Genomic DNA, 27,425 nt, shown 5'->3' on the forward strand with positions numbered 1-27,425 from the left:
AAGCAGCTACAACAAGTTGACTGTTTATGTAACAATCCCAGTACTGATGCCTCAGTATGACATACACAAGCAAACGAGACCATCAGAGAAAAGATTATTTCTATATAGTTATTCTTAATGCCAGTCCCCAGCTCCTACTCTCCGCAAAAATCAGACCTAACAATTAACATGGCACACAGACTGAAAGAACGCATCCATCCATCCATCCTGATCCACTATCCAGGGCTGGGTCACGGGGGCAAAAGGCCGAGCAAAGCACCCCAGATGTCCCTCTCCCCAGCAATGCTTTCCAGCTCCTCCTGAGGAACCCTAAGGTGTTCCCAGGCCAGACGAGATATCAAATCCCTCCAGCGTGTCCCGGGGCCTTCCGCCAGTGGGACGTGCCCGTAACACCTCTACCAGGAGGCACACAGGGGGCATCCTGATCAGATGTATGCGTATGTTTAGATTTTTTCAGGCAAAGTTTCGAAGTGAGAAGTATGTTAGCCAGTTAACAGAAAGCAGGAGGAGATATTTCTGTATATCTGACATTGTATTTTGTGGTTATGGCTGATACTGGGGCAGGACCAGCAAAGCAGAACAGAAAACTTCAGTCTGTCATTCATTAGATGGGGAGAAATGCAGGATTTGAAAGTTCTGTTATATATTGTATTTATGAAATACATTGCGAGATACAGTTTTTCCATCAATATATGAATTTACGTTGGCAGCTACAACAAAGCTAGCAAATGCTGTGGCTAATGTTAGCCAATGTTAGCTGCAAGAACCGCAAAGCTTTCTGTGATTATGAGCATGACGAACATCATCATATGCTATATTATATAGCGTGGTAAAAGGTGAGAAACTCTGGATGAGAGAAAGGCTGAAGCACACAGAGAGAAAGGACAGACCCGCTGGTCTATGAGAGTTAAGCTAGATAGATAGATAGACATTTGTGGAACAGTGTAAATATGCAGCGCTCCCACTGCAAAATACACTAACCTCAGAAAAAAAAACTAAGTAAATGAAAGTGTATGCACTACGGGGCCATAGTGTTGCTGTGTGTAAGAGCAGGAGCCACTGATTAAATGCACGGTATACACACACACACACACACACACACACAGAAGAGACAAAAACAAGGTCCTCATAATATTGCACATTACGGTCACAAAACATATTGCACATTCTGTTTAAACTTAACAGGAACAAACAACACATATAAACACACTTCTTTGATTCAATTTACACCTCTAACATATCACAGCAAGTTAAAGCAGATGCTCACAGAAAACACGCTTACCTGTAATATGTTGTCAAGACAAATACCAGCCCACAGTGACTGCAAATTATCAAGAAAAAAAAAAAACTGGTGTTGATGCGTTTCACAGTGTACAGACTTACTGTAGCAGTGGAAGTATAAATTGTTGTGACATATACAATCAATTAGGAAACAGCACTTAGATTGTTACTGGCAGCTGTGATTCTGCGGTGGCTGCAAATTATTCACGTACAGTGGTGATGCTACATTGAATGGAGAATCAGTACTTCTTTACCTTGTGCTCACCAGCTTTGTCACCGAGCAAAATAAACGATGGCAATTGTCACGTCCTGAATAACCTTAAGCTATGTTCACATTCCAGGGCTGAATGCTTAATCCTGACTGTTTCCCCAGATCCTATCTTTCTGCCAAGACTGTTAACATGTTTGAAGTGACCCATATCTGACATCAGTGTCAACATATCTCTGACTTGAAATGCGTCACATGCAACTAATAACGTTATACACATACGCACTGGAACAACAAAACCATAATTGCCGCCTTGCAGTTGCATGTCTCCATGTACCTTTCAAGTTTCACTTACAGTTTACAACCATGTTTGCAAAACATGGATGCTTCACACACATCTTCCCCCCTGACAGCACAGAAGATCCATACAATCTGCACAATTTCAAGATGGACACCCAAGACTACTGTCAGCAATTCGGTATCCTAGCAAATGCCTCCCCTTCTGTTCCTGAGTTATGATGTTGAGGAATGGCTAGAAAAGTGATTTTGAAGAACATTTTGCCATCACAGGGTGAACTGTAACTCACCTGGTTGAGTGTGTGCCCCATGTAGGCTGAGTGCTTGCTATGGCCTGGGTTCGATTCCAACCAGCAGCCCTTCAATGTGTGTCACCCCCTTTTCTTTCTGCCCTCCTTTCCCATCATTCTCAAGTTGTCCTATGAAAGAAAATAGCCCAAAAAATAATCTTAAAAAACATCATGATGATAAACGTGTGAAATTTTGTCATAAATACATATGGATTATTGAGTTATGGCCAAATACATGTTTTGGGAGGTCACAGTGACCTTAACCTTTGACCACCAAATTACTTTTATCAATTCATTCTTGAATGCAAGTGGATGTTTGTGCCAATTTTGATCAAACTCCTTCAAGGCCTTTTTGAGATACTGCCTTCACGAGAATGAGACAGACGTACATGTACTGTAACAGCAATCTCGACCTTTGACACCCAAAGTCTAATCAGTTCATTATTAAGTCCAAGTGGATGTTTGTGTCAAATTTAAGGTAATTCCTCAAGGAGTTCTTGAGATACAGTGTTCACAAAAATGAGAAAGATGCAAGGTCACACTGACCTTGACCTTTGACCACCAAGATCAAATCACTTCATCATTGAGTGCAAGTGAACATTTGTGCCAAATTTGAAAGAATTCATGAGGAGTTCTTGAGATATCACATTCACAGGAATAAGACAGACAAGGTCACAGCGACCTTGCCCTTTGACCTATGACCACCAAAATGTAAGCAGTTCATTGAGTCAAAGTGGACGATTAAGCCAAATTTGTAGAAATCACCTTGAGGTGTTTTTGAGATACTGCATTTATATGAATGGGACGGACATACGGGCAACCCAAAAACTTAATGCCTCAACCACAGCCATCGCTGGCGAGGAGGCATAAAAAAACTTGGCATTTGTAAAACAGGAATTTGGGGACAAATGAATGACATAGTGGCACCATTTATTTCTGTTTAGAAGAGTGTGTAGCATATTTTGGTAGACATGGCCCTTCGGAGCAATGACCATTTTCAGGATAACGGGCTGTGACACAAATAGGCATTCGATCCACGAGCTCTATAAGCATCTATTGTTGGTCGTTCTGTAGAGATAGAGGTGTGGGTGCGGCTGGGAGAAGAGTCAGGAGTTGTGGGGTTGCAATGTGGAGGGTTTCACAGAGGAACATCTCTTCTAAACCATAGCATGTCCAGGGCTACATTCCAATATCTCTGTTATTGCCTTGTGACAACACTGTCATGACAAGTAGGCAAGCTGCCCACACCAGAAGGCAACTGGCAGTGGGGCTCTATTGGCTGGAGACTGGGGCAGTCTACCACAGCAGCTACCACTGCCTTCTGGAGTTTCAATGGAGCACTTCGGCGCTTGATGGTGAATGATCTGCACCTGCGTAGTGAAGTATGACGTGGAAAAACTATAAATGAACGGGAAAAATACATTAAATTTGAAAGACCATTCTCACAGTGGCTGCGTGGCCAGTGACCGGATACAATGTCACATGAGTGCAATTGGTAAGTTTAGTTACTAGTTGACTGTCTAAATGACAGCCTCAGACATTTTGCTTTATGAAATAAAACATTTAAGTTTAATGTTACTGTCCTCCTGCCTCTTATCAAGCCTCAGTGTTTTTGTTTTTGCTGACGTTCTTTTTCTGTTATGCCATTTACTTCTGAAAGCTAGTTAGTGCTTTGTGATGTTTGTCAGATTTACAGTGCTTGCATCTAGTCATTACTGACAGGAGGGAGAAAAAAAACATTGCTATTACTGAAAAAAAAAACCTCCACAGAACACAAAATGTGTTTTAAACCCCAAAGTTTAAAACTGTGTGTGTGCGTGTGTGTGTGTGTGTGTGTGTGTGTGTGTGTGTGTGTGTGTTATGTTGACGTACAGCCAAGAATTGTGGAGCTCTAGCATTGTTTCTGCTATCCAATCCAAATGCCAAACAGTTTTTTTTTCTTTTGTTAAATCCAGGGTGAAAGGAATACTGAAGGTCACTGTGAAAAATCTGTTACAATGTGTATTCATACAAACATCCATCAGTAGAATTCACAGTTTATTTTTTAGGGTGCAAAAAACAGCGCCTTTCACAACAAGGCTTGATTTATAGTAAATAGTGGTGATGTAGAGAGGTGGGTATGGGGTGGTAGTTAAACTATAAGTGCATTATCACACTGCAGGTCCAATGAAAAAGTTGTCCCATCCAAAATGGCACCAAATATGAAAATGTCTATTTTTTAATTTCTGTTTAACAGTGACTGGTGGAACATTATCTTCCTCTGACGCATACAGTAGCTATATGCATATCTGGGCTTATTTGTGTCTGTGCGACAGCGGCAGCAGTAACTTGTCAGCGACAGGGCGACAGATGGGAGTGTGTCCATTTGCGTTTTCGTAAATGCACAAATAGAGTGTGTGTGTGTGTGTGTGTGTGTGTATTTTGTGTTTGGAGCGGTGCAGTGAAGTGCTGGGTGACCTTTCGGGTGGTGTAGAGGTGGCATCACTGTGACAGTGTGACAGAGCGGGCCTCAGCCTTCCTGTAATGGATGAGCACTCTCAAGGTGAACACCTCTCCTTCCTCTCTTTTCTCTTCCCCCTTCATCCCACGTGTGCTCTTTTCCACTGAGACTTGCCGCGTGTGGCCTGTCTCCTTTGGTTTGTTTTTGACCCGCTGTGTGTGTGTGTGTGTGTGTGTGTGTGTGTGTGTGTGTGTGTGAGTGATGACTGCTGTGTCTTGGTTTTTTGCTTTTGCTGTTTTTGTAGAGCTGCTGTTTGTTCCATAAAAAGACAAGAGCCTGTTTCATCCCATGAATGTATCAGGAAAATATTATCCGGTGACTTTAAAAATTAACAGATGGACCTGCACTGAAAAAATAATTCATTAAAAGTCATATCATGTGATTACTTCATTATCAGTTACACTATCTTTCCTGTTATATCTCACAGAGCTTATACTGCCCATTGAGTTTCTGTAGTGCTCCAACAGTTTAGCTGACACTGCCCTTTCAAAGAGGGGATGTATGATAATGATGTTGAAAAGGCACACACTAATCCCTCAGAGAGTGGAGGTGGGGGGTGAGGGTTTGGTGGGGAGGGGGTGTACAATCTGTTCGTGTTATTGATCTAAGCTGAGGGGACACGCATGGCAGGTCACAGCAACATACTTGCATGATATTGATGGGTAGGCAAGCAGCCGGCCACCCACATCTCTGAGAAATGGACCCTGCTGTTCGTCCTTTAGACCGAACAGACTGTGGGAGACTGTACTCCTTCTACCCTGGACACACGGACAGTGGCAGCGGGCAGGTAATGTATGATGGCCAGCAGTGTTCCTTAACATCACCTCACATATGCAAAGGAACTCTGACTGAAAGAGTCTGACATTTGAGCTTCAACACCTCAAACAGATCCAAGCTGATCTGAGTTCTGGTGTAATTAAATAGAAAGTGGATTTTTTTTATTGCTAAGATGTTATATTATTCAAGTGTAGATGAACATTCACAATTGTCTACATGTAAATGCTACTTCAGTCAAGTCCAAGTCAAGTGCAAAAACATGCAGTCAAAATTTAACACAGAGTCCAAAGTATCATAGGTTGAACTGTAGTCAGGAGTGAATCAAATTAGTTGCATACCGTATGTATTGTGACTCATCGATGCATAAAAGCTTGTCAGCCATTCAGTTTCTTCATCAGGAGTGGGACAATATTTCAAGACATCATATTTAGGGCTATTTTAGTCAGTGTGCTATGCAGTGTACTTCTGGGGACATTTTGGTTCCCAGATTGTGCTACAGAGTGACCACTCTTGACTTGCACACTACTCTTTGGTAAAGACAGCTGCAGACACAATGCAGCAGCACAGAGGAGAAGAAACTTTCCACCATAAGGCTCTGAGGTAACATTATCTTCTCTCTTCTCTTCTAAAATAGGCACAGTTATTGTCACCAATTCAGTATCCAACCAAATGTCTCCCCTTCTGTTTCTTAAGCCCAGTTCAGACCAAAGATTAGCGATGAGACGAGTTGAAACATGCAACTACTTGCAACGCACCATCCTGCCACGTTGTAAAAACCTGCCGGTTCACACCAATGCAGCTAGATGATCATCTCTACGCAACAACTCTGTACTTTAGTTCTTATTTCCAGCTTTTCAGGCTTAATTTGTGTCTGAGTATAATTTGTAGCTTCTTAAAATATGAAGTTCACACTGCTGCAACTTTTCTCTGCAACGCTCTAAAACGGTTTCATCTCATCATGAATCACTGGTTTGAACTGGGCTTAAGTTATGACATTGAGTAATTGCCAAAAAAACATTTCAGAGCATTATGATGTCACAGGGAAGTTGACCTTTGACTTTATGGATATGAAATTCATCACCATATCAATCTATCCTGTTAGACATTTGTGTGAAATTCTGTCATAATCAGCATATGAATTCTTTGAGTTATGGCCAAAAACAGGTTTGTGGGGTCAAAAGTCACAGTGACCTTTGACCTCTGACCACCAAATTCTAATTAGTTTATTGTTGAGTCCAAGTGAATGTGCAAAATTTGAAGAAATTCCCTCAAGGCCTTCTTGAGAGATTGAATTCACAAGATTGGGACAGACGGACTGACATCCCGAAAACAGAATGCCTCCGGCCACAGCTATCACCAGCATAGTGGCATAAAAATAATGCTATTGGAGATCATGACAAGAAAATGTCTGAGTCCCATTACACCAGTTAATAGGCCTTAATACAGATAAAGATCCCTTTTATTAGGAATACGTGATAAATATTTGATCTCTTTCACTACAAAGTGAGATACACTATCAGCTGTGCCTTGTTCTTTTTTCGTCTCAGTTTAACCATCAAAGACTTTTCGACTGAGCCGACCTGGATACTGAGTGAACACAGTGAGCTCGCTCAGCTCAGCAGTGTGGCTCAGCACAAAATGACCATCACACTGTACAAGCTTTATGTCACTTCAGCTCCGCAGCTACAACACATCACTCACAGCTAATTGAATATACCGTGGCTTTGCCTTAATTATCTGATGTGTTACTGTAAACAAGTCTAACAAGATTAACATTTACACACACTGATACGAGATATTTGTCATACGTATGTGCTCTGTAGTCGTTGAGTTAATTGTCAGATCATTAAACGTTAATGACATGATTAGGGCGACGCTCTAGCTGGTTCAGCACAGCAACACAAGGCCCTGCCCTGAACTGGGAAACAGCAGAGCGATTCAAAGAAGATTGCATTTGTGACAAACACCATTCCCGACTCATCCATCATGCTTGCCAAACTTAGACATTCATTATAAAGTTTGCCGATGGATGCAGCCCGTTCTGCTCGGCCATTCATTTTTTTAGGCCCTCTCTCTCTTTCTCTCTCTACGTCCCCGCTTTCCATCTCCATCTTTTTACCTCTCACTCCCTCTTTTGCGTTTTCTGTGTGTTTACAGCACGGTGTGAATGAGTTTCTCCTCTTTCCTTCTCTCCTTCTGTGGACTGAAAGATGCTGAGCAGCAGTGTAACAAAGGAGGCAGTGCATTAATTAAATACAGCAATTTGCTTTCCTCTCCTTTTTGTTGTGGGGACAGCGCCACTAAGATTGATGAGGCACTGTCCAATACACAAGAAGCCCACTACATCTATATCTGAGGCTGATTGTGATGGAACACCCATTGAATGGCCAGTATGTATTAAGATGTCAACTTTTATATTATAAACTGTGTTGGTGTGTTTATTCATATTTTATTTCATGTATTAATCTTTTTTCTTCTCTTTTGCATGTAAGCAGATTTGTTTGCCAAGCAGCAGCTGCACTAATAGAGGCTTTGCAAGCAGCACTGTAGCTCAAAGTTTTCCAGAGCAAAATCCAAAGGAATACAATGTCAATTATAAATTTTTCACCCTTACAGTTTGGTAAATGTGATACTGCTGTCCTCTACAAACCTTCACATAACTGTATGTACAAGTGTGCTGACAAATATTTAGCGTTATGTCTCTGCATGACATCAGTGCATCCATGCAGACTCACAAGATGATGTGCAGTACCTTTTAACTCTAAGCATGGAGGAAAATGAGTGTGATATTAGGAGGGTTGAAGGAGAAGAAGAGGAAGAGAAATGGTGCTAAAAACTGCCGTGAAAGAGCAAAAGGAGTCCCCGAGGGCCGTCTCATTATCATACAGGACCAGGTCTGTATGGATTTCACATTGCAGGGCCGTAATGACCATTTAATGAAGGTTTTCATCAGCCAAATTCACAACAATTACGGCTTATTATTGAATGTTTCCGTTTTGATATATGAATCCTAGTGGGATTTGCCTGAAGGCACAGAGGCAAGGTCCTAAGTGAAGAGGGTCTACTTTGGTGTGCAGCAGAGCCCAACCAACACTGGATTTTCGAGACCAATACTGGTAACGATATTTGAGAGTTAGAGGAGTAAGTTAAGAATAAGTTAACACCAGAATGGAAGGCTGCGTTTCACTGTCCTTTCTCACACAATACTGGCACAGACATTTCCTTAGATCCTTGTCAGTAACTTTACTGACTGACTGCTGCTCTGTCCAGTTCATGAAATCCGTGGCTACGCTTTTGGAACCAGCTGCCTCTGATTGGCCCTGCCCCTTCCAGGTGTTCCAGGGGTCTACTAAATGCTAACATTAGCCTAGCTATGATGTTAACCAGGGCTATGAAGTAGACAGGCCAGGAAGGAGAGCAACTCAGCTAAGACAACTCACGTTTTTATTCCCGTAGTCCAAAGGTAGGCTATCCGGTCTGAACAATGATAAGTTATTCACACTTTACGTATGCTATTTCTGAAATAGATCAGAATTATGTCTGAGATTTTCTGAGACGAGAAATCAACTGTGCTATTTCATATATTGGCAGTTTTTACAAAGTTTTTCGGAGAAGCTCCATAAACTGGCACGACAACCAGCTAGAACCTGTGGTGGGCTCACTAGGTGGGCAATCCCGCCTATCATACTAGTGGGTGTTCCTGTCCTACGTAAGCCAATGATCTACACAGGCGCTTCTGTCGCACACGACAGGAACACCCTGCCACAACTGCAATCAAGCCTGTCTCTCTCTGTCAGCTCTGCTACATTTGTGCTAGATGTATTCACATGTATGCTCCTAAGTCTATTTTGCATGTGTTGGTGGTGCTTTTTGTGGTTAGCATTGGACTGTGCTGGCATGAGGCTGCAAGTCACTCATCGCGAGAAGAAAAACAATAAACCAGTCAGTAAACTCTCTCTTTGCTAACTCTGCTAGTTGGCAAGGTCAAGGTTTTAAAACTTAAACATTAGTAAACATCAAGAAAAATGGAGAAGATGGGCACAAGCTGAAATCTTGATTCCAACACTGACAACCAACTCTGCATTAGAGAGATCATGTCTGCCAAACTAGCATAATGCTACCCATCATACAAGCGTTGGAGAATGAGCTGGACAACCTCCGTGCCCGATCAGTTTCCAAGTGGAGATCAGGAACTGGCAGAGTACTGGTGAGAGCATAGGAAGAGTTGTGTGGTTTATGGTGATCAGGGACTAGTGTGACAGTGGTATTGTGAGGTGCAGTCCTGTGTCACAAGAGGAGAAAACACTCCAGATCATTGTTGTATCGTGTTCAGAGGCAGCTGTAGAGTGGAGTTGCTATCCATGTTTGGGAGGAACAACCATGCTGCCATCTCGTTGTGATCAAAATATGTTAACAAACTAAAACACAAACCAATTAAAGTCTGGAGCATATTTCAGGACACCACCATCTACATCACCAATGACATCAACGAAGCAACTGTACCCTTAACTACTTTTAAATCATTCCACAACCAGAAACCATGGATTACCAGAACTATCTGGGATGCCATAAACACATCCACTGCAGCCAGTCTGAAAACATGGCAGATTATAAAGCAGCATCTTACAGTGTAAGGAGACGCAAAAAAGGACTCAGTTGCAGTGATGTCACAGTGTACCATCGCACACTGAAGAACACTTCTACCTCACAGCACAGGAAAAAGGTGACTTAGCACTTTAGTTCCTCAACCACTTCCTTCCCTCTCATTACTGCACCTGTAGATGGCTGCAGTGTAGTGCGAAATGCGTTAATCTGGCAAGTCACTGTGATAGAATTGCAGCTTTTCAGGAGAGCGAATGTGTGTTACAACCCCACGGATATGCCTCCCAAATTAATTGTGACAAGCTTCACAACACACCACTTTCAAATTTAAGACAGATTTTTGTGCAAATCATTTTTGTTTTATTCAAGCACTGCAGGTTAGTACAAAGGTAAGTAGAAGCGAGTTGAGTTAATCTACATTTGCCAACACGTAAGTGCAAATATAAAGCAATAAGACAGCATTAGGTTCAGTGGTGGGTTTAAAGAATTGTAATATTAGAAATGTGGAGTTTGACACAGAAGAGCTTGACTCATTTTGACAACAAGAAATTAAGAGATGGATGAATAAAATGCCTGTGGCAATTAAGACCTCATAAATTCAGAATCTATAATATTTATTGACCTCAAGGCCTAGGATTTATAAAACTGAATTTAAGACTTTAAGGACCTGCAGACACCCTGTCAGTGACAAACCACCTTCTAAGGCAAACTGGCACAACATAATCACGGAGTGTTGTACTCTTGAATACCTGACCTGTTTGCGTCACTCCACAAAGGGATGATTCATGAAAATATGGACTCCATAACTCCGTTTCCGTTTGCTTGATTGACTTATAGACACTGCACCTATGGACTGTACTCTTGTTTTTAATTCATAGCTAAATGATTCATCATTTTCCTCTTGATGGCTGTGCAGACCAGTGTTGTGCTGAGCTGTACGATGTTGTTTGTAAAAAGAAGAAAAGTCAATAAATAAAAAAAGTTTTAATGAACACAGTTTGTGTAGTGTACAGGCTTCTCCTTTTTACTTGCGAATATGTAACCTCATTAGTGACAGTGTAATTAGTCACAGCAAAAGCAATGCAACAGCGACAGAGGTGATTCTATCTATGATTGAAAAAAAATTCAAGAAGTGAATGTAGATGCACATTTTAATGTTTATTTGTGCAGCCATATGCTATTTTCTATCACCCTCCAACTCAGTGAAGTAAGACTTTAATTCCAACGTAGTTATCTCAGAGCTTCACTGAACACCCACCTCTTTCTTGGCAGCGCTGTGCCTTTGCCGTTTCATTTCTGCGTTGTATTTCTCCTCTGTCCCTCTCTCACCTCTGGCCTCCCCTTGGTGCTGCACCCTCTCGCCTCTTCACTCTAATTGATAGGAGCAGACTTAGTTAAGATGTCACCCGAACACATCCACAAACCCTCAGACATGGCGACAGCCCACCATCGACAGCGCACCCCATGCCACACATGGACTAACTGATGGTTAAATTGGTGTTGTAGGAGGGTCACGAGCGCCCGCGGCCCTCGGGGAACATTTGACCCTTCCTGTCACACACTCGCAAACTTGTACACACGCTCCACACTTCAGCTGGTAAAGCCGAAGCCCCGCAATCCATTTACTTCCACGGCAGCTCAATTAGCACATACAGCAAGTTATGCAGGTACTACAGGCTTTCAAGTATGCACATGCACACATTGCTCACTAGCACTGTGTATTGTGATTGGTAATTGCTTCCCTTGTTCTGACCCAGCTGTCATGATCAATGGGTGTGACCAGGTGATTAGACAAGACAAGCACCCAAAGCCATTGATTAGAGACATCCATTCCATAGGATATAGATTTATGAGCCCCTCCACTACACAATGAGTCAACCCAATGGGATTTCTTGTGTAAAGGTTACAAAAGGGTAGAGAATCTCCTCCTAAAGGATTTTCATTTCTAACAGGATAGAAGTGACCTTTTCAAGAAACTTTGTCAGAATAGTGAGGGATGCAGTAATTGCACCGCATGCATCTTTAAAATTCAGAGTATGGACTCCCTTGTTTGGCAGAAGGGTTAGGGTTAGGGTTCTTGATTGAAAATCAAGTAATTATTTCTTCTCCTCTCATGAAAAATGGTCATAAAGTTGGCAGAGGGCACCATCATGTTTGTCGATTGAGTCAGGAAAACTTGCTGTAACCACACTGGAATAAAAAGACAACAAAAGTCCAACTATTGTGCTGATTTCTGCTCTTCAAACATGTTACAAATAAACTGAAAGTCACTGCAGAATGGGAAAAAAGTAAAGATTTCTCTTTTTTGCATGCACATATAACCAACCTATTTGGAAAAGATGGCTTTTAAGCATTTTCATACTTCAAGTAATGCATTTCAAATAATGTATAGCTGAATTAGGTGGGATCAATACTCTACAGTTGTTATTGCTGCATGGAACAAATCAATAGACTGTAATAGAATTGTTTTTGTTGTGTGTTCAGATGATACTGTGGCTGGGGGTTCATTAAAATCTGTGAGCGTGTGTGTGTTTGTGTGTTTGTGTGTGCATACAGTATGTAGCCTACAGTAGATTGGACAGGCTCAATAGGACCAAATGGATGCGGTTTCATTAGTTTTTGCAGTAGCCAGAGGACAAATTCATGAGAAAAAATGCAAGGTTGTGTTTTTTAAAGTGAGTCCAGTGTTCCAATTGCATGATATCCAGAGGTTATTTAAAACATAAAACATGTGTACATGCTTTATGAGAGTATTTTCTTTTTTTTCAGTATCTAACTATGTTCTGCGTAACTGCATATATTAACAAAGGCATTCAAAAACATTAAGCAATAAGCAGCAGATCTTCCTCTTTACCCTCTTCATCCTAGCTTTTTTGTTTCGAAAATGTTTGAATTGTTTCCTAATAATACCTCAGCTGTTTTGTTCACTGCTGTTGCATGAGTTGATGTGTCAGGTCGGGATAAATGATCTTTAGGAGTTAAAGACGATGCTAAGCTTAACACCTCCAACTTGTGCAGCGCCCTGTGCACCCTGGAGGGTCCCACTTGTGAAATAACTTAGCTGAGACATGAAGCATTAACATTATTGCCAAGGGGGATAGGTAAAATTAAGAAAATGGAGAGTGAAAAAGGCATTATAATCCATTCAATAGTTCTGGTGGTAGGAGAAGAGGGGGTCTCATTTATCTTTTCTGAAGATACACAAACCAACAATATTTCTGTGGATAAAAACTGGCCACAAGCCTGCCCTGTTGTGCCGGTGCAAACAAAAAAGCAAGACTTAGCATCTTCCCCCCCCGCTGTTCACAGGGTGATCAGCAAAAGTGTATCTCTAGAAACTCGCTGTCAGGCAGAATGGATTGTACTTAATTTCCAATAAGATGCTTAAGAACGATCCCTAATCATGCCTTTAATTAGAATCCCTTGGTCATTAAGGGGAGATAATTCAGTGAAAAATAACTCTGCTCTCTGTGGGAGCAGCAAAGCGGCAGACGGACGAACGGTCTGCTCTGTACACAGGCCAATTCCTCTCCTCTGTGCAGAATATGTCACAGAAGGCCAAACTAGGCAGGTTAAAAGTTTGGCTTCATGTATCAGACCCTCTTACTGAAGTAGCTGGCAAAGACAGTAAACCATTTACCCATCAAGAAGAACAGTAAACCAGACAAACATATCCTGTGACCTTGTGAGGCAGCTCAGTCACCTGAAGAAAATGTTGACATTATACATTTCTGCAAACTGCAAATACATTTGCAAATTCCATACATATTATATCAATGTTTCAAAAGTGACGTAATATATGAGATGACTTTGTCATCAGGAGGTGGAGGGGATCCATTAGTGATACTGCTCATTTTGGAAAATGACCCTCTTTGTCAATTTTTCCAAACCTTTCTTTTTGGATAGACAGGTTGACATGCTTTTATCAAAGACAGATTGCTGGATCTGTGTTTCATTTGATGGAAATGTCTGTCTGCATCCCTCCTAAACAACAAGCCTTACCTAGCCTGTTAGAGGGCCTGATTTTGGCCCTCATCATGGCTCAAAAATTTAAACCAGTAGAAAAGTTTGGTCTTATTTTGAATTGCAGCATTAATTCCATGCCAGATACGTTATGATCAACTAAAGTTCGACACGTTACAAAATTAATTAGTCCCCATTTTTGCTATCTTCTCCACCATCTTGACTGAAAGGGAGCCAGAAGGGACAATTCCACCAGGCGCCTGCAACTGGGTTTTATTCTGCCAGCCACAAGGCGTCATACTACACTGGGAGCATTTCAGAAGCGGAATGTGTTTCATGCCTGATTTTGGAGGCTTTCAGATTTCGTTGATCAATTGTTAGCCATTTTTCCTTGATATTTGTGCTTCTACCATAAGTATGTACGTAGACTATATAGATAAACAGTTTCTTTTTATTGGCCTGTTTTAATTGTTTTTTTTTTTATTTCCTACTTTGTTGTGCTATAGCCTAGAGACAAAGGTAATACTGTTCAAAGTCCAGTTATGAATGAGATGGTTCAAAGATTTGTGGCTGTGTGGTATTGTATCTACTGTATGTTTTACATACAGTCCCGGTTAGGAGGAAGACGTTGCTCTGTGCAACATGCTGTGGTTCTGTCAAACAAAGACGAGTGCCTATTTTTATTAGCTTCTGGGACACTTCTGAAACACGCTGCAGTGCATCTACTGGAGTTGAGGATCATAATAATACAGAGTAAAGAGCATGGAAGATAAACATCTCTTCATATACATCCTCTATTCCAACTTATTCCCTTACTAACACAGAACACTGCACTTATGGGAAAAAAAAAAGGTTCATAGCATCCCAATTCTCAGGAGTAATCAGGTATGTTGAAGAGACAGTGGCATATTGAGCACATAAACCTACATGAAGACCTCAGTCTATGCTAATCTATACAGTCGACTCCTAAGGGCCGGGCCCCATCATTTCCAAAATAGTCAAGAAAAGGGTACCAAATGTGAAAAAACTTGAACTGCTTTTCCTTGAGCCAGAAAATAATATCATCTGCACTTACTGAGTGTTCTCCTCTGTTTTTAGATCTGCAACACCCAATTATATGACTTCAGACTATAAGTCACACAAACCCAAGAATACTTTATTTGGTGTAATATATCTTAGCAACCTATTGTACTGTACCACCAGAGCTCAGAGACTTTTTCAGCATGGAAGTCAACAAATCTCGACTGCAGTGGGAGGTCATGTAGCACTCAAACAATTTCCTGCACACTATAAAAAACATTTCGTAGTGTAGTGTACTTACTACTTCCAGTGTATTGGTCTAGAAGAATGTTTGAAACAATCCAGTGTGTGCTCTGTGTTATTTTTCTGTTACGTATGATCCCCATCAATCCTGTGTCCCTTATTTTCTCTATTATATTGTACTTGTTTGTCTTGTTTGTGTGTGCCTGAGATTCAATCTGTGCGTGTGTGTGTACAGTACGTGGATATATAGTGGCGTTTGATTAATAATCTCCTGACCATTTCATTACAGTAATCAGGTCTGGGATCGGCAGCAGTGGCAGGATGACTTAGAACTCGGGGCTTTGCCTCATTAACTCTCTGTGACCAACGAACGACACCCTCGCGACAAATTGGAATTGCCTCAGCACCCTGACTCAGACTCCTCAGGCTGTTCCACAGTGAGTCCAGTGAAAATAAAGATAATATCCCCTCTAATCTTCTCTCTTGCGATCATACCTGAGATCATGTCCGAAATAACCTCACTCCTTTTGAAGTCCTTCTCTACTATGATACTTTTTATTAACATTTAGTAGCATTGTAACATGACTCCTTTTCTTTAATGTCTGTTAACGCTAAGTTCACTTTTACTCTGTCTTTGCTCCTCTGTTTATTGTTTCAATTCATCTTCTCATGTGTCAGGTACTAAAAATATTCTCTTCTTTACAGTGAATGGTCTCCAGCCTCCAATAACCCTGTGTCAGTTAGTTATTTTGAATAGAGAGGAAGATCTGAATCAAACATCCCTCGTTAATACACTGCATATTGTAGCTTCTATGGGTTTGCAAGTGCCTGGAATTGTGGTTTTAAACTCATTAAGCATCACTAACTCCCACTTGGACATCTGAAGTGAGATGCTTTTCTGAAGTTTGACCCATGTTTACTGCAAATTCAGAGAGCTGTGGAAGAGAAGGATGCAGAGAGAGCAGCAGTTACTGTGTAGTTCTTTTTGTGTACATGAAATACTTGTGTAAATGTGCTACTGTATGTGTAAGTGTGATATTTATCTGTGCGTGCATCTGTGTGTGCCCAAGTGATTTGAAATTCACACATTTTAAGACATCTAGATAGAGCGCCCAAGGCTTAAATAATGACCTGCTGTCATCTCCCTGCCCTCTGAATCCCCCTCTTAATCAGCCCCCTCGATGTGCAGTCATACAATTTAATTAACTGCCCATCAATGTTATTATTAAACAAATCGCAAATATTCCGACCAGACTCTGATCGCATCCTGGGGCCAGATGCATCAAGGATGTGTATGCACAAAAGCCATGCATATGCTTTTTTGCATACATAAATTGGTCTATTTAAAGGAAGAATGTGCGGTGTGTGAGCACCACACATTCTTCAGAACAGGCATACACATGATTTTAGCTGAGATAGCTGCTGATGAGATGAAAATTGACAGGTCAGAGTGTTGGTGGGGCACAAGTATTAGGGCTGTCCCGAATGCCATTTTTTAACATTCGGACCTTCTGCAGAATTTATAACGAATATTCGAATATTCATTCACGGCGGGCGGGTGGGTGTGGGGGAGGTCTGTGGACGTGCTGCCTGCTCTCTCCGGTTTTACGCCAGGTTCGGCTCCTTTCAAAGACTCCTTGCGAAGCACTCCTCTGGGGTTTTTTCAGACCTAACTGTATTGCGGAGTTTTGCACAGCAGCGACCGGATTTTTGCTCTCAAACCACAAAAAAATGTGATGGCACAACAGTCTCCTTCAGTACATTATTCTATGCTTTCTTTTGATTTTCACATTGGCTAATCATCCTGTTTAATTTGTCTTCTGATTAAATCGGAACCGTTGAAACAAGTTGTAGGAAGCCTCTGCAAGTAATTGGTTGCTGGCAGACACTCTGTGCTGCAATAAAATGGTTAATCAGCAGTGCCGTGCACTGTAGAGCCGATGCGCTGCTGGTTCTGCCAGCCTGAACAGAATATAGTGTCTACTGTTGTGTAGAGCATTTATAGACTGAGCTGAGTAGTGATGCGCAGGTCAACCCATAACCAGAAATGGACCTGCAGGTTGGGCAGCAGTGATCTTCTGTTAAATCGGTCTGTAAATGATATTTTGACATTACTGGCTATTACTGTCATGGCATCCGAAGGTACTGATGCGTTGAGCAGGTGACAGTCCGCGGTCGTTTTCAAAACACACTTGTGTCACGCACTCCAAAAGAAACTTGTTGAAACTTTTAACAATAATTTATTGTACAAAACGGGGGAAACAAACGTTGACAAAAACGGTCCCATAATTCATATTAAATTCAAAAGATAACGAAAAAACAGCTACAAGTTAGAGGGAATAGTGATAAAGTGGTAAAACTTGGCATTGATCCACAGCCTCAGATGGATGTGCTCAAGCCTGCCGTGCACAAGCTTCGTTGGTAGGCGATACTATATTTTCACATTTTTAACAATGCAATTTAAAAGTTTTGATTTTTATTGATAACCTACATTTACCAACAACAAAAAGACTACATTTAGCACCAAAAAATATGTAAAAAAAAAAAAAATAATAATAATAATAAAAAAAAAAAAAGTAAATAAAAAAAAACGAATATCGAATACCAAATTTTCATAACGAATACCTACCCACAGAAACGAATATTCAAATATCCGAATATTTGGGTACAGCCCTAACAAGTATCAATAAAAATAACTCAAAATTTACTTGGTTTCCCATGATTTCGAACACCAGTCTCCTGGAGAAAAGTCCTGTGTATTGTGACCCATCCACCACCCCAACCTGCCCCCTTACAGGGATTTTAAGTCTTGATAATACTTCCTTCTTTACTCCCTTCAGCGCATTGGTCATGTGATCGCAGCCTTCCTCATTACATAGGTTAAACACAAACTAGTGGCTCATGATTACATGGGTTACATATGTGGTGCATTACTTTTTGTAGGTGTACACATGAACAGTGCATGAGAGCACCCTGCTGTACATGAAACACAACTCAGTTACCAAGCTAGCTAGCTGCGTTGGTATGGAATATATTTTGTGAGACAAAACATGTAGTTCACTGAGCATTTTTACACCAAACTAAATGGTACTATGACAATATGCGACTTTGTTGACCTGTAAATTTATCTTTCAAATTGAAAAAACACAATTTAAATGGGATCCAAAAAATTTCTGTCGCCATTGGCTATTGAACATATTTATTCCAAAATAAGGTCCCATGGGCAACACTGGAAATGGAGGGACTTGGCCCCCTATTTTAAAGCCAGATCACTCAGTGCTGGTGTGATGGGATTGGTCTGACGTTATGTAGACTGACCCCTTTGGAAAAGTTAATGCAATAACAAGTGAACAGAAAAAGAAATATTTCAATGTAACTTTAGAGTCAAGTCATCATCACAGCGACATTCCTGGAAGCATCCGGCGTCGACAGAGCAGGGGGCCTCTTAACCACGACAATTCAATGTTAAGATCCTGTCTGTGTGTCCCTCTGTTGGAGCTAAATGACCTCCATATTTCCCTGTGTGGCTGACACTAATGGGAACCAAGCTGTGTCACACAACTCAACGCCTTGCCTGCCTGCGCTCACTGATGCTCAACCTACTGGATTGGTGACTGAGGTCATCTTTTTCCGCACTGACCACAGTTGTGGAACAAAACTTCAATAACCTGCTGGGCTAATGCAATTAGTAGCCAACAACCATATCACTTACACAAGCAATGGGTGCTGCCCAGAGGGAATGAACGCTGTGCAGGTCTGTGCGTGATAAACAATGAGGTCTTCACAAAAGCGGAATAGGGAAGGAGAGGGAGAAAAAGAAATACTGTGATGCAGCCTTGGTGTTATCAAGTCATCAGTGTGAGGTTAGGGTGAGAAAGAAAGAAAGAAAGAAAGGTGAACAGTGTGCTATCATGGGATGGGATGTTATCTCAGAGGAATTTTGTCAGTTTTGCCCCCACTATCGTTCTGTATCTGATAAACACTCCACAGTTGTGAAGTGTTCACACTGCCAGAGATATGGCACCAGTAAAAGTGTTTTTTCATGCCATGCAAGCATAAAAGGTAGATAAAGAGCTGAGAAATCTTATGGTTTTCTTGTTTTAGGAAGAATTATGACAGTTTTTTGGGGTTTTTTTTTGCTGTTGCATAGATCATTCACCAGTGGCTGGATTAAATATATGTATTTTGCATCCTTAATCAAGTATGGAGTGAGGAATATATGTCAAGATGTTTTGGACATAACAGGCTACTATGCTCTGCATCTGCAAGGAATTGCAAGCAAAGGAAAGGAAAATTTGTGTTGCTTGGACCACTGAATAGTATACTATCTGTACTGTTGGTGATTTATACAATGCTTTATATGAAATTTCCCACAGTCTTCAAATGTTACATTGGTGAAGTGTTTGTCAGCCCCCAAATGTAAATTCTGGAATATGATGGTAAAGGTCTAACTAAACCATTACATAATACTGTGTTGTTTATTTTTGGTGGGTGATACAGGCTGAGTGTTCTGAAGCACTTAATAGTGGTGATTGTGGTTGGTGCCTGACACTCTTCAGCTATTATATAAAAAATTATCTGTGATTATTTGGGAAACCGTGTTAAAGACTGCTGCTTTAAAAGCAACGTGTGTATCGTCTTGCCTCTTGTTGCAATTTGACCTTCAACCTGATCACAATCAGCACCTGATGTAATTAATGAGGTGATTAATTGTTGGATTGATCCATTGATCAATCAAAAGGCTCTCAGGGTAGAAATTGAAATCCTGAGCCCAGAGTAATTACTGGGAATATTAGGAGTTTAATTGGATCAAACATTCAATTTTGGGGAAAAAATGGTTCTAATTCATATGTTTATGTGGACTTTTTAAGTACAGGTTAGTGAAATAAACATAATAGTGCAAATAATAGAAATAACTGCAGAGTGTGGGGGGCACAGTGGTACAGCGGTTGGCATTATCACCTCACAGCAAGAGGGTTCTTGGTCTGAACCCCGGGGAAGGGGAGCCCTCTGTGCAGAGTTTGCACATTCTCCCCATGTCAGCGTGGGTTTCCTCCAGGTACATCAGCTTCCTCCCACAGTCCAAAGACATGCAGGTTAATTGGTGACTCTAAGGCTGCCTTTACACTACCGTGTCTTGATGCTCAATTCCGATTTGTTGCCTACATCCGATTTTTCCTGACTGCTGTTTACATATTCTAGTCACCTTATTTTTCACGGAGACACGGAGGCAAAACAGAACGCAGCCAGCTTCTGTTTTTTTGTGGGACACTTAGCCTACACAGAGTGGTGGGAATGTCAGTGCAGCTGCAGACGGGTGCGGCTGGATGATTGATAGGTACATGCTGATTCAGGTGCTATCAGAGCCGATCCGCGCATCACTATGGCTTAATAATTAACTCAGTCAATAAAAACAACCCGTCCTGTGTATGTCGCTGACAGAAAAAAGAAAGAAAAATTTAAAAAAGATAGAGCAGCATACACCTCACATATTTATTTCTCACAGTTGCGCACACGTTTAGCTGGCATGAGGAAACACAGTCTGTGTGTCTGTGTGCTGAGGGTGCGAGCCGCAGCTTCAGCTGCTCAGGTAGAGAGGCTGTGTAGCCCGGTGTGTTTTTTCGCTGATTCGGTTCTTTGGTACACTGGAGACGGGGATCAAGCAGTTTGTCTCACTCGGGATAGATTGTGGGTCTTTTTTTGGTTCATAGTTTTTGATTAACGTGCGATTTATTCGGCTTTCCTTCCTTTCCCTCGCTCATCAGCACGTCATCAAAATGCGCTGTCGTCGCATTATTCATGACGTACGACATGAATTGCCAGGAAATATCCGATCTGTCTGTTTAGATTACAGACTTATTGGCAGATATCTGATTCATATCTGATATATTTCTACATATGAAGGAGGCCTGAATCTGATCTGACAATATCCGATATCATGCGTTTTTTTTCCTGTTTACACGTTCATGTTACAGATCCGATCTGTGCCACTTGAGAGAGAAAAAATCAGAATTGGGTCACTTGAACTATGTAGTGTAAAGTAGGCTTAAATGGCCCGTAGGTGTGAATGTGAGCATGAATGGTTGTCTGTTTCTATGTGTCAGCCTTGTGATAGTCTGGTGACCTGTCCAGGGTGTACCCTGCCCCTCGCCCAATGTCAGCTGGGCCAGCCCCTCTGCAACCCCCAACAGGATGAGCGGTAATGAAAAATGAATGAAGGACTGCAGAGTGCGTGAATGGAGTTTTACAGACTTATAAAAATTCTGAATAAAAAAATCTTACATTCTCATCAGATTATTTTGATGTCCAAGCTAAAAAAGTTTACTTTGTTTCCCCCTTGTTTTGAGTACAACTCAACTGCAAACTCGGTTTGGGAACTTAGGTCAATCATATGAACCCACAAGCAGCTCAAGCACTGGATTGAGCTTTATCAAAACTGTTGCACAAACAGATGAGAGATATTGGCAGCACAGAAGTCAAAACAAATTCCAACCACAGTTTGTTAGTGAAGCACTATGGAGTCACTATTCATTGACGTAATCTGCTTGTTGTTGAGCTTTCACCAGCTTTGTTAGATTACGCTCAGAGACTTGTAAAATTCTTAAAATGGCTGATTCAGTGCTGTAATGTTGCAACAGATATTTTACTGTTTATAACAGCAGAACACAAAGGATTTTCCAAAGCAAGATTAGTTCATTTTGCCTTGATAAACTTTCTAAGGATGATTTGAGCTATGTCATTTAGCCAGTGAATGTAACGATGTTTCTGCAGCCCACCCGCAAGTCTTACACGGACCCCTGTCAGAGAAAAAAGTCAAAGTGGACGAGTATGAGGGATAAAATGTGTGACAGTAAACACATGATGAAAAACATAGGTAGTAAAAACACAAAGGAAAACACAGAGAGAGAGAGAGAGAGGAGGAGGAGGGAGAGGTGAAATGAGGTAGTGGTAGTGGAGGCTTATAGCTTGGGAAGGTGACCCTGAGATACAGGCAGGGCTGTTCATTTAGGCAGGCAGGGAGCAGAGCAGTGACAGCCAGCACCAGAGTAGTCGTAGACCCCTGGAGAGAGGCACTGTAGCAGATGGAATAAGAGAATTTAGATTAAACAATCCCACACCGCACAATGTCACCATGTCGATGCTGTTCTCGTCTTGGAGGTGATGCTGGACTCTAGTGTCTGAAGGATTTGGGGGGAAAGAATTTAATTTATCCGATATACAGCCCTTTTTAAGAGAATGCACACAAATCTCTTATTTGTTGAGGGTAACTGATGACTGAAATAAACTAAAAACTTAAGTACTCAATCTCTAAATTACTTAACTGATTCATCAATTAATTGTTTGGTCTAAGCATCTTTTTAAATATTCTCAAGAATGAGTGATAGAGATGCAGTAACTGAATATAAACATATTGAAAGGCTATTGCTAATATCTGCAATAAACAGCATAAAAATAGGGTTTCATGTAATGAAAATAACTTTCAGGTAACATCCACGAGATTTCAGTTATTCCAGATGTTTGGCAGGGAAGTCATACAAGCCTCACAGTAGACAATGATTCTGTGTGGGATCCAATCTGACCATGAAAAAGTAAAAAAAAAATGAGTGAGATCAGATTGAGTGTGGACAGGGTTGGCCAAACTCATCATTACTGGGTACTGGACTTCTAATTTTTCCACCTCGATCTCATTCTCCATTTCAAGGACACTGCTGAGAGTCTGGCTGTACCAGCGATGCTCCCTCCATTGTGGCTGTACGGCCAGCTGCCTGATGTATTATATCTTCTGATTACCACCCACCACACACACTGATAAGATCCCAGCTGGAACAGGACAGAGGTCAGAGTGCCAGCACTTGGTCTGTAAGTCTTTTGTAAGCCAGTATCAGCATGCCTGTGCATATGAGCATGTTTGTCTGGCTACTCAAACATCAGCATGCCTGAATGTATTAGTGAAGACATCCTGATGTCAGCACTTCACATCTGGGTGGTGTGAAAAAAAGGGTGGGGGGGACAATGACCCATTTACATACTCATGTGCTCCCACACAGACAATACACGCACTTATCCTTTCACACATGCATGAAGAAACAAACATAAAACAGAGATAAATCAAATTTAAAACACTTTGCTCTTGTAAATGTATATTTGGTATAGCTTGTTGACACCGTCTATAGTCTTGACAATAACATACATGTTTAAGTGGATATCTATAAGAAATATTATATATATATATATATATATATATATATATATATATATATATATAAATGGAGACTTGTGGTGAAATACAGTTGAGGACAAAATTTTTAGTCCCCCTGCAAAAATGTCATTGTTTTAAAAGTATTTCTCAAGTGCTTTTAAACAGAGCGACACATTTTTAACACAGCTTTTTTAGACATCCTAGTTTTATTTTGGATGCTTACATTATTTTAGTTTGCACACAGAAATGAAAATATTCCACAAAAAACAAAAAATACCAGATTCAAAATTATTAGCCCCCCGGATCCTAATAGTCAATTGTGTATCCTTTTTGCTGGATAACAGCCTGCAGTCGTTTGTTGTAGTTTTCAGCAAGTCTCTGACACTTCTTTTGAGGAATCCCAGCCCATTCTTCTTTGGCAAATCTCTCAAGCTCCTCCAGATTTGATGGCCTTCTGGCATGGACGTTCTTCTTTAGGTCACCTCACATATTTTCAATGGGATTTAAGTCAGGGCACTCAATTACATTCACTTTGGTCTTCTGGAGATAGTTCTTCACCGAGAGAGACGTATGTTTTGGATTGTTGTCATGTTGGAAGGCGAAGCAACAATCTAGACCCAGTTTTACTGCTGACTGCTTAAGGTTTTCTTTCAAAATCTCCACATATCTTTCTTTGTTCATGATTCCTTCCACCTTGACAACATTTCCAATTCCAGATGCACTGAAGCATCCCCACAGCATAATACTCCCACCACCGTGTTTCACTGTGGGGACGGTGTCCTTTGGGTTATATGCATCTCCCTTTTTTCTCCAAACATAAGCAGTGTCTCTATGGCCAAAGAGCTCTAGTTTAGTCTCATCAGACCATAGGACACGCTTCCAGTATGCATAATCTTTCTCCAGGTTGTCCTGAGCATAGTCTGGCTTGAAGGTGTCTCTTCTTCAAAAGTGGAGTTTTTCTTGGTCTGCAACCTCACAGTCCATTCCTGTGCAGACCTCTAGTGATTGTCTTCTTCGAGACTATGATTCCTGATGTGTCCAAGTCATTCACCAGTGTCTTGGCAGTTGTTCTGTGGTCTTTAGACACATCTCTCACTAGTTTTCTTTCCAGGGTCTTTGAAATCTTTCGCTTCCTACCTCTGCCAGGCTTGTTCTGTACTGTGTGGCTGTCTTTGAATTTCTCGATTATACTTCTCACTCCAGTTTTTGACACTTGGAAACGCTTGGATAGCTTTGTATATCCTTCTACTGCTTTGTGTGCATCAGTAATTCTTTTTCTCAAGTCCAAACTGATTTTAGTTTTCGGCATGGTGCTTTCTCAATTGACAGCTCAATGACCCATACTGAGGCTTTTATACCATGTTTTAACTTAATTGTTGAGTGAAATCACCTGATTCACCTGATCACCTTTAAGTAAATCACCTGTGAAGTGAAAGCACATCATTGCACAAAAGTGGTTTGTGCAATGACTTAATAAATGGTCATTTCTTAAAGGGGGCTAATAATAATGTCCCATAATAATGTCATTTTAGGTTTTTCTTAAATAATTCTGTTTTGGTGTGCAAATATAAATAATTTGTGCCTTCTAAAGAAAACTAGTATGTTCAGAAATGCTATGTTGAAAATTCCTTGCTCTGTTAAAAAAAATACTTGGGAAAATCTTGAAGAAACTTCAAATTTCATAGGGGGGGCTAATAATTTTGTCCTTGACTTTACATTTTATTCTCTTTGTCATGATTTAACTGCACTTACTACCACTTTGTCTCCCTTGTCACAATGCTCTATTGTTTGTCTTTCCTTGCTGTATCAGAACCGCCTTCTGGTGGCGACTTGCAGGTTTTTTAAATTTTTTCATTATTATTTTCTAGGGCTTTTATTGCCTTTATTACAGAGCAGCTGGAGAGTGACAGGAAAGAGAGAAGACAGAGCGGGTATGAAGGCCGCAGGACGATATCGAACCCAGGCTGCAAAGAAGGACTCAGCCAACATGGGGTGCGCACTCTAACAGGTGAGATAGAGGTCGCCCCATTTGCTACTTAAAGTTGACATTTGTAACATTGGCTGTTAAAAGGCACAGCATCATACATTTTACAGATCAAACATACCCAGGTTTGAGCCAGGGATATATACTGAGCCAGTTAGCCTGAAACATGTCTTTGGACTCCTGCTTCTCCTTGTTAATACTAGCTTTAAGTGTTTGGGGATCCAAAAGCCCAGTTCAGACCAGTGATTCGTGGCAGGACGAAACCTTTATTGGACTGTTGCAGAGAAAAGTTGCAGCAGTGTGAACTGACCATCTGAGCTCAACTAAAGCCGGCTGATGGTGTCACCTGTAACTCTGCTGGTCAAATCACCAGCGGCTGGTTTTAGAAAGTAAGGCACGTCACCTGTTTCTACAGCCAGTCAGCTTGAAGTGAAGTCTGCTAGTCAAGTCAAAATGACCAACTACAGCATGTTCACTTTCTGCGACAGGTGTTAGGTCCCTGCCAAGCCCTCTGTTTTCATCCTCACAGTGTGCCAGTGTTGGACAGTGGGTCATTGCTGCTGCTCGCTGTATGTGCTTTGTCCCCCTCACACACACATTCTCAGCAACTAACTACGTGGCGCTGCTTGCTTATATTATTATCATCGTGGCGTATTTATCATGAAACAGTCCATCTGATGCTCCTTTTGCTTTTGGTTTTTTACCATTTCATCCCTACTACAAATGCAACTGTAGCCAGTATCTCACTATCACTATCCTTCATATTTTAAGAGGCTACAAATTATATTCAGCCACAAAATAAGCCTGAAAAGCTGGAAATCAATACGGGAGCACAGAGAGTTGTTGCATAGAGATGTTACACCGTCTCATCTTGTTGCATTAGTGTGAACTGGCAGGTTTTTTGAACATTGCAGACCAGTGCATTGCGAGTAGTTGCCTGTTTCAACTTGTCTCGTCACGAATCTTTGGTCTGAACTGGGCTTAAGGATTAATGTTGATACCTTGCACTAGTCCTTTCAGGTTCCACCAGTGGTCCTTCGTACGTTGAGCACTTCCCAAACACATACATCTTCGTTAATACCTTATTATTTAAAACACTTGCATAAGAGTAGAGCACCTGGCAAGCGTGGGCATTTGAACTCTGCTCGTGCCTTCCACTGAGCAAGGCTAAAAGGCACATGCTTGCCCATGCGTATTACTCTGCTGTGCATGCGTCTTTTAAATACTAAGGTTTTAGCTAAAATGCATGTGTTTGGGAAGAACTGAGCAAACGAATGGATAAATGAGACTTGGATTATACTGTACTGTGTGGGTTGTGAAAGAGTTCGTAGAAGAATTTTTTGATACAGTTTTGCAAAAAAAACCTCTGCCCTCGTTTACTTCACTTCATCAAGAATTTTGGGGTTCTTCATTCACCATGGAGGCATGTGAGAAAAACAAAGTTTTGGTCACAAATTCAACATAACACAGGGTGAGTAACTGAAGAACAAATGATCATTTTGTAGGCGAGGTATTCCTTTAATGATCAACACAAAGGGGAAGACTGGCGGCTTCACAATCAAGTCACTGAAAGTAACCAGATGGTCTCATCGTATCCATACTGTTTGCTGTTGTTGCGTTTCTTGCGACTACCCAGACTGCTGAGATCATTTTGCTTTATTATCGCCATTGTTGTGCCTTCTCTTCCTGACAGCACCATTTCTCAACAAGACACTCTCCTCTAACTAATTCATTTTCCTGAAACAGAATTTATCTCCCATTTACTCTGCACATACAGAGACACAATCATATTTTCCCTTCAATGAGAAAGGAGGGGGGAAGGGACTTTGTTGCCAGAATATGTCTCATCTATTTATTTTTTTTTTTTCTGATGTGGAGTTCCTGATGATCACCTCTGTATGTAAAATGTCTGAATTTATAATGTGGCACTGACAGATGCATTAATTTCCTTGGCCACTTGTCTGATTCAATATTATGTGTTTATCTGAGAGCGCTGCCTCTTCTTCTCACCAGTGATACAAAACTATTCTGGGGGAATAAAAAATTACTGTGCAAAACTC

The 27,425-nt window shown here is 41.1% G+C and overlaps 1 protein-coding gene across 3 annotated transcripts in view; it reads right to left on the reverse strand.

The window, feature by feature from the left end:
- The window catches only part of LOC125896440 (neurexophilin-4), a 168,121-nt gene that overhangs the window by 113,948 nt on the left and 26,748 nt on the right, over positions 1-27,425 (reverse strand). For 2 of the 3 annotated variants that reach the window (XM_049589126.1, XM_049589065.1), the window contains exons 4-5: positions 11,214-11,326; positions 2,077-2,205 (exon numbers count right to left, since the gene is read on the reverse strand). In XM_049589126.1, coding sequence (XP_049445083.1) covers positions 2,077-2,097 — 21 coding nt within the window. In that variant the 5' untranslated portion in view covers positions 2,098-2,205; positions 11,214-11,326. Of the gene's footprint in view, positions 1-1,282; positions 1,322-2,076; positions 2,206-11,213; positions 11,327-27,425 lie in introns of all 3 variants that reach the window. The other variant, XM_049589209.1, reaches the window with a different exon arrangement.

The sequence above is a fragment of the Epinephelus fuscoguttatus genome, linkage group LG1 (assembly GCF_011397635.1).
Source record: "Epinephelus fuscoguttatus linkage group LG1, E.fuscoguttatus.final_Chr_v1".
NCBI lineage: Eukaryota > Metazoa > Chordata > Actinopteri > Perciformes > Serranidae > Epinephelus > Epinephelus fuscoguttatus.